The sequence below is a fragment of the Camarhynchus parvulus genome, chromosome 5, assembly GCF_901933205.1.
Source record: "Camarhynchus parvulus chromosome 5, STF_HiC, whole genome shotgun sequence".
Taxonomy (NCBI): Eukaryota; Metazoa; Chordata; class Aves; order Passeriformes; family Thraupidae; genus Camarhynchus; species Camarhynchus parvulus.
In genome coordinates this window covers 35,610,239-35,623,613 of record NC_044575.1, presented here as the reverse complement: position 1 = coordinate 35,623,613, position 13,375 = coordinate 35,610,239, and the positions used below count along the sequence as shown (strand labels likewise).

General features: G+C 43.3%; 1 protein-coding gene across 8 annotated transcripts in view; it reads right to left on the bottom strand.

Annotated features, from left to right (window-relative positions):
* Positions 1–12,952, bottom strand: part of NPAS3 (neuronal PAS domain protein 3) — a 594,777-nt gene extending 581,825 nt beyond the window's left edge. For 2 of the 8 annotated variants that reach the window (XM_030950330.1, XM_030950332.1), the window contains exon 1: positions 12,292–12,952. In XM_030950330.1, coding sequence (XP_030806190.1) covers positions 12,292–12,449 — 158 coding nt within the window. In that variant the 5' untranslated portion in view covers positions 12,450–12,952. Of the gene's footprint in view, positions 1–8,385; positions 8,738–12,291 lie in introns of those variants that run through there. The other 6 variants (XM_030950337.1, XM_030950333.1, XM_030950331.1 and 3 more) reach the window with 5 other exon arrangements.
* Between the last annotated feature and the right edge of the window lie 423 nt (positions 12,953–13,375).

The window sequence follows — 13,375 nt, the reverse complement described above, 5'->3', positions numbered from 1 at the left end:
AATGAAGAGCACTTTAATCAGTAGAGGAATCCTCACGTTTCTAATGTCTTGCTGTGCATTCTGCAGGTTATAGTAGCAGCTGGTAGAGGTCATATATCTTTTGTGAGCATCCCAAAAAGGCTCACTGCCAGACTGTTAAATTATGAATAAGCAATGAACAAAAGAATGCAGATACGGTGGTGACAAGATAATCCAAGCAAATTTATCTATGACAAATTTCACAGGATTAACAAATTACATTTACACAGAACAATAAAAATGAGGAGGAAAAAAAAAGGGGAAAAAAAGAAAAAGAAAGAAAAAAAAAAGATGAGCCTACTTTTCGCTCACAGCATTACAGGGAAAGAAAATCTCCATTCCAGTACATGTATTCACATTTAACTTCAGATAAAGTAAGACATAGCTTGCTGAAGATGAGCAACTAGAATTATTTCCTTTCAAGGACATACATATTCTGCATCTATCTAATATACAACATATGCCTGCACTTTGCAGTATACACATATATAAGTCAGTGGAAAATCCTCTGAAGTTTTCCTCATAATTAGTAAGAAGCAGAATAAATATTGAAGGACTCTAATTTAGTTTTTCAGGCAAAGTAACTTTCCATTTTCTGTCAGTTAAAACACATTTTTTTCCCTTAATCACTTTGGACTTTTTTCCTATTTGAATTGAACAAATATTGTAATAAATTATAACTTCCACAAGAAACAAGTCATGAATAGAACTTAAATCTCTTTTTTTTTTTTTTTGCAGTAGCACCATAATAAACATTTTTTTAAAAAATCACTCTTAAAGTAATTCTAAATCCAAAATCTAAATACTGGCTGCTCCTAAAGATAGACATTCAGTACGTCAAATAATCTGGGGGGAAAGTAAAGGAGATTTGCAATGTTTGCTACATCCTGCAGTCTCTTGTTCTGGTTTTTGAAAGTGATACCAAAAAATTTGAAATACTACTCTTAAAAAGCATGGAATATCAGTTTCAAAAGTGCAGTTCTGTAGAGAAGCATTTTTCTTCCTATTAAAAAGGAATGAAGAGGAAAATCAGGAGAAAAAAACTACTAAAAGGAAAGACAGCATCTCTTAGCTAGGAAATTTGAGCGTAAATTGAGTGATTGATAAAAGAAACAGCATATATATTTGACAGATCTGGAATCAGCTGTATCTTTTCTATCATGCTTCCCATCTGAAGTCTATTTTCTGTCACCTCCATTTATTTCCTGTTGTTTGTTAATCTGAAACAGTTGTTTAGTAAAAATAGATCTTGAATAAATATGGGCCTTCTGAAACTGTATGTATCATTTATGTATCAAATATAGGTTCTTGTTACAGAGCACTGCCTACAAACAGGAAACCTCACTATTAAAGTGAACATCCAATTAATTAAGATACTTTAGTAAACTACTTTGATTCTGCAAACAACTACTTGAGTACCATTTATCTAGCTCATTCAGCCAATGGGAAAAATTACTGCACTTTTGATTTTTCCCAAGAAATCTAAGTTTTGTTGTAAAACTGAGCAGCAGCTCAGAAGGAATGAATAGATAAATTAGCCCAACGTATTTGTTTTTCTCTTTATGTTCATCTTCTGTTTGTTGCTTAGCAAGAGAAAATGGGTTTGTTTTTTAAAATGCAGTTCTTTTTGAGAACCTCCTGTCCATACTGTTAGCAATTTATGCAAAGGTGAAGCAAACATGCCAATCCTACATCTAACTGTAGTCAGACAAATAAAATCAGCTACATTTTTTTCATCTGTGAATGTTGAAGGATAAGTACCACTGGCAGCTATTCTCTTTTTTTGTCAATATTTTTTCCCTTTTTTAATCCTGCTGCCAGCACTGTACAGATTCAGTCACTCAGTTCTTTCTATTGACCTCAACCTTGACCTGTGAAAAGTGCCCACTTACATTTTTTTCCCACAAAGTAAAACATTCTGCTTCCCATCATCTCCAAGAAAAAACAGCTTTTTAACAAACATTTTTCTAGAATTTGGTACATTATACTTTTGCTAAATTAACTACAGCTTTGGCACCTAACTCATATAAGCCTAGGTTGTGAGTAAACTGATTGTAAATGTGAATTTGTGCATGACTTTCAAACATGGCATTTAAGCAAGAGGGAAAGAATATTCCCCATCCCCAGCCCCTATTCTAATATGTAAATATAGAGTTCTGATATACAAATACACAGTTCCATGCCTAAATTTCAGCAAAACTATAACCCTTTAGAGTTTAATCCAAAATGACTGTTCAAAGACTATTTATTACACAATAAAATTCAGCTTAAAACAATGCAATGTCTAATGAAGCCTGTTCTAAATTTCTGTTGGAGACAAAATTCCCAGGCAAGTATTTTGAAGGGAGCTTACAGAATTTAGGTGCCCATATTTCACTAAAATGCAGTATGTGTTGAATGCCTAAATCCAACAGGCTCTTCAGAAAATCCAAGCCCCTGGGACATTATTGTAGATTACATACATACATATTATTCTGACTATATCCCCTAAGTTCACTATATACATATGTAAACCTAACATGCCTGCAGGTAATGGAACAGTACTTTTCCACTTAAATTATTTAACATAAGTGTTGAACTTCTATTATATATCAAGCTAACAGCTAATTTTAAATTGCAATCAAGCCATTCTCTGAAAGCACTTTATTTCAGTGGAGGTTTTGCCTGTAAAAGAAATGTAAATCCCTCTAATGAAGGCAGTGTAATCTTTGAATACACAGTCAAAATGGGGGCTGGAATTTTATTCCTAATGCTAACATTGACATCTTTTGCCACTTCTGCTAGTTCTCAAGAATTTTTTGTGTGTAACTATCTCATCAGTAAAACATGTAGAACAGCGTTTTCAGACCTTTCGAAGCATGCAAAGCCAAATAAAGAAGCATATCTACAGAAATACTCAGTATTAATATTAAAGTCTTCTTCAGACACTGGCCGACATCAATGAGAAGTTTCCCAGAACAGACAAGTGACAGAACATGACAGAACAGTGAAAGTCCAACATGCAACACACAAGAAAGTCTGGGAAAATAGCCTTAGTAAGAAAATCTTCACAACTCTGCTTTCAGTAATTCATTTCAAATTCTTTGTAACATATCACTTATTCTTTAATGTGCCTGGCTCTCGCCTGCATGTAGTGCTGGGTAAGGGCTGGCATAACTCTCAGTATCTGGCTGCAGCAGGCTGAGATCAGGATCTCCTTGAGAATCACTCCGCTTTTACTTGACAATCTCGAGACTTTCGCATTTTACAATAACACACAGAGGCAAAGTTCACTCCTCCTCTCACTAAGTATATTTGTCATTGCTCTCTCTCTGAGGAAAAATTCACATCTATTAAATTATATGTTAAAAATACTTTTATCCTTGCTTGTGATTCTCTGTAGTATACTTTAATTGTGCACATAATTTCATTTGGGACTTTTCTAAAGATTAAGGTACAACTTGAACTTAATATTCTCCCAAAGACAGGGTCCAGTTCTGCCAAGTTAGAGACACAAATACTATCCTACCCTTACTGTACCTTCTTTGTCCTGAGTAATATACTTCTGTGGCATACAAAATTAACGAATATTTGTACTACTCAAAGTCCTGTTCAAATGAATGGCACAACGGTCCTATTCATTTGACTAGGACTTTGTGTATTGCAAAACCACTGCTTGAGCTAGTCACAGAACAATGCTCTAGTCATATAAGACGTGGCAGCAACTATTATATTCTTACTATGGCACATCTTCTTATGCAGCAAAATACAATATTATTACAAATTATCCTTATTATGCAAAGTCCTATTAAACAAAAAGTCGCACACCTCATTTGCACTAATGGGATTTTGTATGTTAAAGATAACATACAGTAGCCTTATAAATATTACATAGAAAGAAATTGCCTATTCTGAAAAAATGTAATTCTTTTGAAATTAATTTTCAAAACATTTCATCTCATGGCCTTAAATCTTTGGCAGCTTCTTAACAAAAAAAAAAAAGCCAAACATTAAGCATAAGCAAACAGACCAAAGAAACAAACTAATGGGGTGAAAATGCAGTCTTTGCTATGTACCTTAAAAATATTCTATGTTAAGGATATGTAAACAGATTTCCAGGGTTACATCCTGCAGAACAAGTTTGTTTGATTCATTATAAAATATGCCATGACTATGCTGACGTGACTATGCTGAAAACCCGAGGTGCTTTTATACCTGCAAAAGCTACTGCTAGTAATATAAAATTGATCTGATGGAATAACTGAATGTAAGGTTTATTCACATGAGATGAGATTTCAGGAAATGGTTTCATAACAGTAAACAGTTCCTTAATTGCTAACAAATGAACTTCTGCCACGTTGGTTAAATGGCTTCGTTCTACTGACCTGGGTGAGAGAAGAATCATTCCAAAAATATTAATAAAATGGTAACAGTTAGTTTTCATGATCAGTATCAGTATCAGTTATTCAAAATTCTTATCTTAGAACACATTTTCCAGTAAAGAGGATATTGTTATAAAGATCATTTTATGAAACAAAAAAAAAAAATTAAACACTCTTTACTTTTTAGGAAGTATGGTGATGAAACTAACACCTAAAATGTCAATTTTCAACAACTGTTTTACATCACTCTTGCAGTAAAATTCCCATCTGGGCTGGCAACTTGTGTGCCAAGTTTCAAACAAATGTGATTTGAAATTGCCAGTATATTAGACTCTGAAATTCAAGTGAGATGCTAATAAAAAGAGATGGGTGCTGACAGTAGATTCTCATATTCTCTTAAAAACACCTACGGCTCTAAGTGTTGTACTAATCTGTTTACAAAATTCTCTAATTATTTGTAACTTACTTATAGTATAGCATTAGAATATAATGCCATCAAATTGTTAAAAAACAAGCTAACTGGATATAGTTTGTAAGAAAAAAACAGTTGTGCTGTATGTATGTACAGAATGTAAAAACGGTGCTGCAGACAAAACCTTGTTATTCAGAATCCTATTAGTTACTGAAAATACCTAATATAAGTTTTGTTGATCAATACTCTCATGTAAGCTCTAAATAATGTATGATTCCAGTGGAGAAAAATGCAGCAAATCAAATATGGTGGGAGAATGTTTCAAATTATGAAGAGTAGTATGACTGCTAATCCATAAATCAGAAATCAGAAAGATTGTTGTAATGTGGGAGGGCTCTATTTAATAAAGGTCATTATAACTCCTGGCTCTAGAGCTGTAAGATCTAATATCCTCTCTGGTAGCTCTATGATATGCCCATGCATTACTGTTCTTGTTGACAGTCTGTTGCCTTGGAAATATTTCATTATTTCAGTTTTTCCATTTGTAGACCCTTGGCCTTGTGATATGAAGGCCACCCTATTTCATATTTTCGATTATCATTTAAGCAATCTTCTGGAGCTATTTATATAAAAGCAAGTGTTAGACAATGCATATCATCATTTATCACTGCTATGTTTAAGCTCATGCTCTAGAAAAAGTGCCAAAATAAAGGTTTTTTCTCTTTCACTTTAAACCAATAGCACTCTAATATTATGATATGCTATACAAATCAATGCTGGCATATCATATGCATGGCACTTCTGTCTATTTCATTTTCTTGGGTGTATATCCACACAGTTGAAAAAACTAAACTGTTGCTGTAACTGTAAAATTTGCTAACACTCACAATTTAAAAGAAAATCAAACAAATCTAAGTGTGTAACTTTTCATATATCCTTTTAAGATCCTAAACAGGTGAAAAAAGTTTCAAAACTATTCAAGTGCCTGTTTATATCAGAGACTACTACTTTTTACATCTGTTTTGTAAGCACATTTTTTTCTTGAAAAAATGTAACACAATCTATCTAAATACCTGCGGTAGTGAAGACTGAAAACACAACGTACACAAAGTTAATTTAGAGGATTCTTAATCCTGAGAACTAGTTTACTGAAGCAGTAGCTAAGAGATTGCAAAACCCTTTCAGTAAGTGATATGCTCCTGTATTTCAAACATCTTGGTTCCCACAGATGAAAGGATGTGTACAGACAGCTAAAATAGTTACACACAAGACTTCATGAGCACATTACACAACTTTTAATAAAATGTACATCAGTATCTGTTTATTTAAGCATTGATCCATTTTCTCCAAAACTTTAAGGAATAAACAGACTATTATTTTTCCTACAAAAAATGTCATCAACTTGCTACATGCAATACTTAAACCTAAACTATCCAGAATGCTGTACAGAGTGATAACAACATGAACCCTAAGGGCAAAAAGCAACTTCTTGGACACTAGGCCAAGTTTGTGGCTATTAGTGTTCTAGGAATTTAGACTACCTTTTTCCCTGAAATGATTACACCTCCCACTCCCTACAGGGAAAAACTACTCTGATCCAACCTTTAAAATGACAGCATCAGAGCTGAACAAGAAGATGCTATTAAAGGGCATTAAATTAAATACAGTATATCCTCCTACAACTTCAATCAGAATTTCAGACCAAGTGTTATTTAGTTCAGCTCTCAAGTGGAGCAGAATAACAAATCGCGCACTTTGATTTACCTTCTCCGAATGCCAAATGGAGACAGGTGATAAAGAAAGCACTCATGCACAGGCTATGAAGTTTCCCCTAGAAATTAATTCTATCTTCAAGATTCCTATCTCAGAGAAATTCCCAAAATGGCACACAAATATGCTTCTGCTGGAGAGATTACTGAAGCTATCCTGGCAAATACACTTAGCACTAATATAGTAACATTCTCAGAAAGAAGACAGCAGAATTGTTTGTTGTGGGGGAACAGGACTTATTCATATGAATTGTTTTTCCAACAAAGAATTCTGCAGGAGAAAAACCTGCTGCTTTAAGTGTTATTAACACAGTAGAAACACCTTGGCAGCCACTGGAAGGAAGATTTTTTTAAAATGTTTATAGTTCAAAATGAAAATCTGTAGTTAACTCATTGACATCTGAGGATGCACTGTTTTCCCATTACGCCTATCTCCTAATTTTGCTACATATCAACATAGCCTTGTCAAAGTGCAACAGTTAACACTAATGCATCTAAGACAAGCACACTAACACTTCAGTGGTGAATATGAGATATATAGGCTTTTTATACCACGCAGTCTGCTTTCTTAGGAAAAATGGCACAGCTACTTAGACAAAATCTGTGGGGTTTGGAAGCTGTACTACAAACGCTGATCATTCTAAAATATGCAAGTATGAAATTAAGGCTGAAGTACTTTTGTTTAAATATTTTTCAGACTTATTTGTGCTGTAAAATACAAACCGACTGACACATGATCCAGCTACTTTTAAAGGCTATCTAAACGGTAATTTCCATTTTTCCAACTAGACAGCAACCCTCCTCACCCCTCACACTCAAGTTCACTTGTAACGCTAAAGGGAGGGAAAGAGCCCACCCCAAACCCCTCCGGCTGCTCTTCTTCTGGGCATATATCTCGTCGCAGTGTAGCAATGGAGCTTTGAATACTTTTGTAAGAATCACAAAGTAACATCACATGAACTTGTACTCTTGTCTCCTACCAGTCACTTCTAGAAAGATTCACTTTACTAGAACAAATCCGCTACGGGCAATTCGTGTCACCAGCAGAGCACATTAATCACAAGCACTCTCTCCCAACAAAAGTACATGGGGCAGGCGGCGGGCCGGGAACCAAGCGGGGGGGCAGCGCGATCCCCCCCGCCTCCCTCCCCGGACCCCGCGCACCGCCTCCCTGCCCGCCCGCCCGCCCGCGCACCGGCTCCGCTCTGCCCACCCCGGGGGCCGCGGGCACCCGCGCCCGGCACGGCGGCGGAGCGGGGGGCCGGCCTGGCAGCCCCGCGGGCGCAGCTGGCGGCGCCCCCCCGCTCCGGCCTAGCCGCACTTTGAACCGCACCGGCGGGGCCGGCCCCTCCGCCCGGAACGCCGGGCCTGGCGCGGCGCCCCAGGGCCGCCGAGCGGCGGGGGCCGCCGGGGGGGCCTCCCGGCCCCGCGCTCACACACAGACACACACACACACAGACACACACACTCACACTCTCACACACACGCGCACCCGCTCCACAACGCGCCCCGCCAAGCACCGGCTCCGGCACCGCAGCGGTGCGGCCACCGGAGCGGGGCCGCTGCTGCGCCGCTTGTTCTGAGTGTGTGTGCGTGTGTGTGTGCTTGTGTGCGTGTGTGTGTGGGTGCGTGCGGCTGGCGGTGCGCACTAGGAGGAACTCACGGTGCCCGGCTGTGCGAGCAGCGGGTGCCGGCGGCAGGTCCCCCCACCCCGGCATGGCAGCCAGCCCCGGCCCCTGGCGCCGGCGGCTTGGCCCGGCCCGGCGCTGCTGCGGCGGCTGCTGCTGCTGCTGCTGCTGCAGGTTCAATAAAGAGAAAGTGTTACCGTTCTCGCCTGGAAGGATCCTGCTGAAAGCTTGGCTTGGTGGGCGCCATCTTCCTGGGATTTTTTTTTTTTTCTCCTCTCTCCCTTACTTTTCCCCCTCCTGATGTTGGTGTGTGTTGTGTGTCTAGCAGCAGCAGCGGCGGCAGCAATGGCCCCGGTTAGCCAGACAGGCTAAGGAAAAGTACTGAGGCCAAAGCATCGCGGGCTCCCACTCCTCCGCGCAGTCCTGGTGCAGGTTGCTTGCTCGCTTGCTTGCTAGCGCTGCTGCTGCCGCTGCCGCCGTCCATAAGCCGAGGAGCGGAGGGAGCCGGGGCCCCGCCGGCCCCAGAGACATGCCCAGCGCAGGCAGCGGCGGCGGCGGCCGGCGGCGGCGGCGGGAAGAGCTAGCCGCGGCGCAGCCCCGGCGGGCAGCCCGGCCGCTGGCATCGCCCGGCAGGTGCGGCACACGCACGCACACACACACACACACACACACACACACACACACACGCACACTCTCTCACACACGCACGCACACGCACTCTCTCGCACACTCGCACACACACCCCCGCGCCCGCGGGCCGGGCTACGCGGGGTGCCAGGCCATCGGGCTGGCGGGGCGGGGGCGGGGGAGGGAAGGAGGGGTGTCAGGGATCTCCGGGCTTGACCGCTGTGAAAGTATTTCTGGGCATTTTCCAGCTGCTTTCCCAGCTCCGCTGCCGCTCTGCGTGCAGGGGACACAGCCTCTGCTGCCGGCGCAACAACGCCACTCAGTTGCAGTTTCGCACACTTTCTTCCTCTGGAGTCTGGGCTCCAGCAGCGAAGAGGAGCAGGGGGAGGCAGGGACTGTCTCTTCAACACCGCGGGCGCAGAAGCGCGGCGGGAACACGCCGGGCACGTGCAGCGTGTCACCCGTGGGCTTCCACGGTGGAGGACGGGCTCGGGTGGGAGCAGCGGGTCGGGGGATGCGAGGGCCCTGCGACCCCCGGGGCCGTACGCGGGTGTGCCCGGAGCCAGCCCGGACGGGCCGGGCCGGGGGAAACCCGCACATTCCCCAGACACCTCCGAGAACGCGCCCGCACATCCTGAGAGTGGGCATCGGGTACCAGCGAGACAAAAAGGGGTAATGCTGGAAATGTGAACTTAGAATGATGACCCTGTTTGTTGGCAAAGGGTGTAGCACTTTGCGGGGTTTTATTGGAGATCATGAAACTAATCATGAAGTAAAGGAGCGGGGAAAAGAAACCGCTACCTTAATCGTTCCTTCCAGGGCACCGGGGGTACCCGAGCGCTGCTAGCTCTTATAGAAGAGATTACTCGTTCGCTAAAAGCTTTTCATCTCCAAGGTAACTTTGTGGCTGTTTGCTGCTCCCTTGGAAGTACAAATGCCCGGGCCTGATCCTGCTCCCTGGGAAAATCCAGCGGGCTTCCTTGGGGAAAAGGGCAAGCCCCGAAGGTCGGCCGCATTTATTCACGAGAAACGTTTCCGCCACTACTCCAAAAGTTTTTGTGGGGGGAAGGGAGGAGGCTGGGGGCCAAGAGCGTGTGCGAGCCGCAGGGCAGAGCCAAGGGGAAGAAGTTAGCGGAACACCTGGAAGTTTGGCTGCGGGGCGCCGTCCGCGCACCGGGGGCCGGGGGATTTCTTTCCGCAGGAAGCGACCGAGGCGGCGTCACTCGGCGCGCGACCGGGACGCGCCCGCGGTTCGGGGCCACCGCCGCCCGCGTGCGCGGCCGCCGGGCCTCGAGAGCCGCGGGACCGGGCCGCGCTCCGCGCTGCGCTCCGGGCGGGCCGGGCCGCGCTCCGCTGCGCTCCGGGCGGCGGCAAGGTGGGCACCGGGGCTGCGGGGGGGGCTAGCTGCCTACACAGAGTAGCAGATGCCGCTCCCGGCCGGCAGTCCTGTCTGCTCGCCTCCGAAATGAGGGGGGAAAAAAAAAAGAAGTTAACAGGTGTCTCCTTGGCTGTGGCGATAGAGTAAGGAGGTGTCGTATCTGCCGTATTTTAAGCGTTTTGAGAAAGCGCGGAGAAAAATCGTTCGACGTAAACCATGCTGTTTCATCCATATTATAAAGTGAAAATTTGGAAGAAGTGCATAAATGTTTCCTCTCGTAGGTTAGTGTGCGAGGCATCCAGAGTGGTCTGGATTCGTGGTAGTAAAAGTACTTGAATATCTATTAAGCACTGTTTGGATTAGAGGTGTTAGTAGTTTGTCAGAGAAGCATTGCTTTTATAAGTTCTTCCTGATTACAGACTGATAGAACCAAACTATTAAACGTGAAGTACTAAAAAAATCGTATGCTGCCTTGTCTACATAATTCTGTTTAAGTTAAAGTCTCCAGAGGTCTCTTTCATTTGTCTAAAAGCCAATCTGACATTTCTGACCCTTGACTTCCCCACTTCACAGACTAAACTATTGTGATTGCTGCCTGTACTTCCTCGTTAAAGTGTCCGACAGTTTCCATTGTAATTTAAATACTTCATAAGTGACAAAAATCATACAGAATCCATAAAAAGAAAGAAACTTTAATCTGTTCCTTATAACTCTCACGTTCAATATTTTTTAATTTTTTTTCTTTTCTTTTTTTTTTTTTTGTATTTGAAGGATTTGGTGTTTGCTTGAGCAAAACAAGACTCCTCCTTAGTTTCAAATATTTCTTAGCTAAGAACATCTTTAGGTATCATCAGAGCTTATTTCAGGAGTATCAGCTCCCTATTAACTCTCATTTGATAAAGCCTACAAAAGTTACTATCAAACGTTTTCTATCACAGGCATCAAAACTATGGGAAGCAACACAAAAGTTGCTGAACGACAGAGTAGGCAATGGTCAGTTATCTAAATCTGGCTCCTAAACTAATTAAGTTTGAAATATGCTGAAGCTTCCTATTTTTTTCTTTTTTTACATCATAGGGATATTTAGTTAGGACGTTTAAGATTATACAGCATTTTCTCTCGGTATTTAATTTAATGCAATAGTGGAAAGCAAGATACTCGAGGCAGTGCCCTTTTTAGAGAAATGTAAACGTTTTGTTCCGATTTCAGTAGATCTGTTGTCTACTTTTTTTTTTTGAGGATTCGGCTACGAGTATGAGCTTATGCTAAAGCTAACTAACAGATTCAGACTTCAGGTTTAGAAACATAAAGAAATGTCAGGTAATTAATTAAGCTTCATGTTAGTATCAGCATATATCGATGAATTGTTAGGGCAAATGGGGAATGTCTTTAAACTTCGTGATGACTTACTGCCAACTTTCTACGCTTTGCTTCCTAAAGGCGCTCTCTGTGAATTTCCTGCATTTGCATTAGAATGCATTTAAGATGAAAAAAAAATAACAGTGCTGAGTATACTTAGAGTTTCGGCTATATTTCCCTGTAGTAACAGGTGACATGCTAAAACTGTTAAAACTACAATGTGGAATTGCAAGTGTGCAACCCCAAGTGAAAATTGTACTCATTCTTGGTTGAAAGAAAATTATCAATCAGCATACCATGATCAATTATCCCCCTGGCTGCCACACACTGGGATTTGCACAAGGCATTGACATTGAGAAATTCCTCTTTAGAAAGGATGAGCAGACGGGATCCCAAACTTTGCAGCAGCCAAGCTAAGATGCCGGGGTCTCACTTTTTTCTTTCCTTTTTTTTTTTCCTATTGTTGCTTTACAGCTCATCCAGGACAAAACTAGGAGATTGTGTTTACTTCTCAGTGCATTTTAAAAGATGCTGTATTTTTAAAAGTAAAAAAAAAAAAAAAAAAAAAAGAGAAAAATACATCCTCCCCTCCAACCAAGCTCCCCCCTCCCCGCAACAAACAGAAAGGAGAGATTAAAAAAAAAAAAAAAGGAAAACAAAGAAACACAAAAGCACAAAGAAAAAGCAAGTGAGGGAGCCTCAGGAAGAGCCGCACACCCCTCTCCCACTCGGTGCTCACCGTTGTTGGTAGGAGGTGATGCCCTGGACGTTTTGCGGGTTGCCGTTGGCCGCGGCGCCGGCTCGCCCCATGCCCGGCGCCGCCGGCACCCCCCCGGCCGCCCCGCCGGCCGCCGCCGCCGTCACCTGCACGCTGAAATCCGGGAAGATCCTGATCATCCCCGCGGCTCAGCACCCGGCGAGTGTCGGCGAAGAGGTGCAGCAGCAGCGACTCTCCCTCCGGCGGCTGCAGCAGCAGAGCCAGGCACACTGCAATCCCATTAGTGAGTGGCGGCCACTGTGAGTGAGGACGGGCGCTTTGATGTGAGCGGCTGGGCTGAGATTGAGGAGTTTGGGGGGGCTAGGGGTAAAGGGGAGGGGGGGGAGAAATTTACCGAATTGCAAACATGCAACGCGTGAAGATTTGGGAAGAGAAGTGGAATATCAGAGCTACCAAAAAAAAAAAAAAAAGGTATGTCGAATACTACTGGAGCTGTAGATATAGGCGAAAAATCCAAGCTGAGGAGGGACGGGGAGGAGAGAGGGGGGCGCAATTACTTTAGCGGTGCAGTGAAAATGATGAGCAGCAAATGTTGCCTTTTTTCCCTCCTCCTTCTCGTCCCTCCACCCCCCACCCTCCACCCAAAATGCAAGTCTTAGAGGATTTCTCTGTCTCAATGAAGTAATAATAAAGGCGGCTGACCACAGTCTGGGCTAGCGCCAACTATGCGGGGGGGCCGGGGGGGTGGGAAGGCGGGGGGGAAGGGGAGGAATATCCCTGCTCCCAGAGTCCTGAGGAGAAGAGGAAGAGTGGAGGATTGTTGCTGCACAAGTTCTCGCTCTTGGTAACTTGCTTTTGCTCTCCTAGAGGCACCCCGCAGCCCCCCTCCGTCTCTTTTCTTTCTCTCTATGAAGGGACGGTTTTCACAAGCGAGGAAATGCGCCGCTTTTGTGCAAAGGCAGAGTTTGTTCCTTATTCTAGGGAGCTGACTCTCCTCCCCTCCTAGTGTGCAGCAATGTTATTGCGAGTCAAACTTGTAAGGTGTGTGCTGTCTATGCACGCACTGATCCCTATTGCCGCTTCAACATATCAATTATAGGGCCGA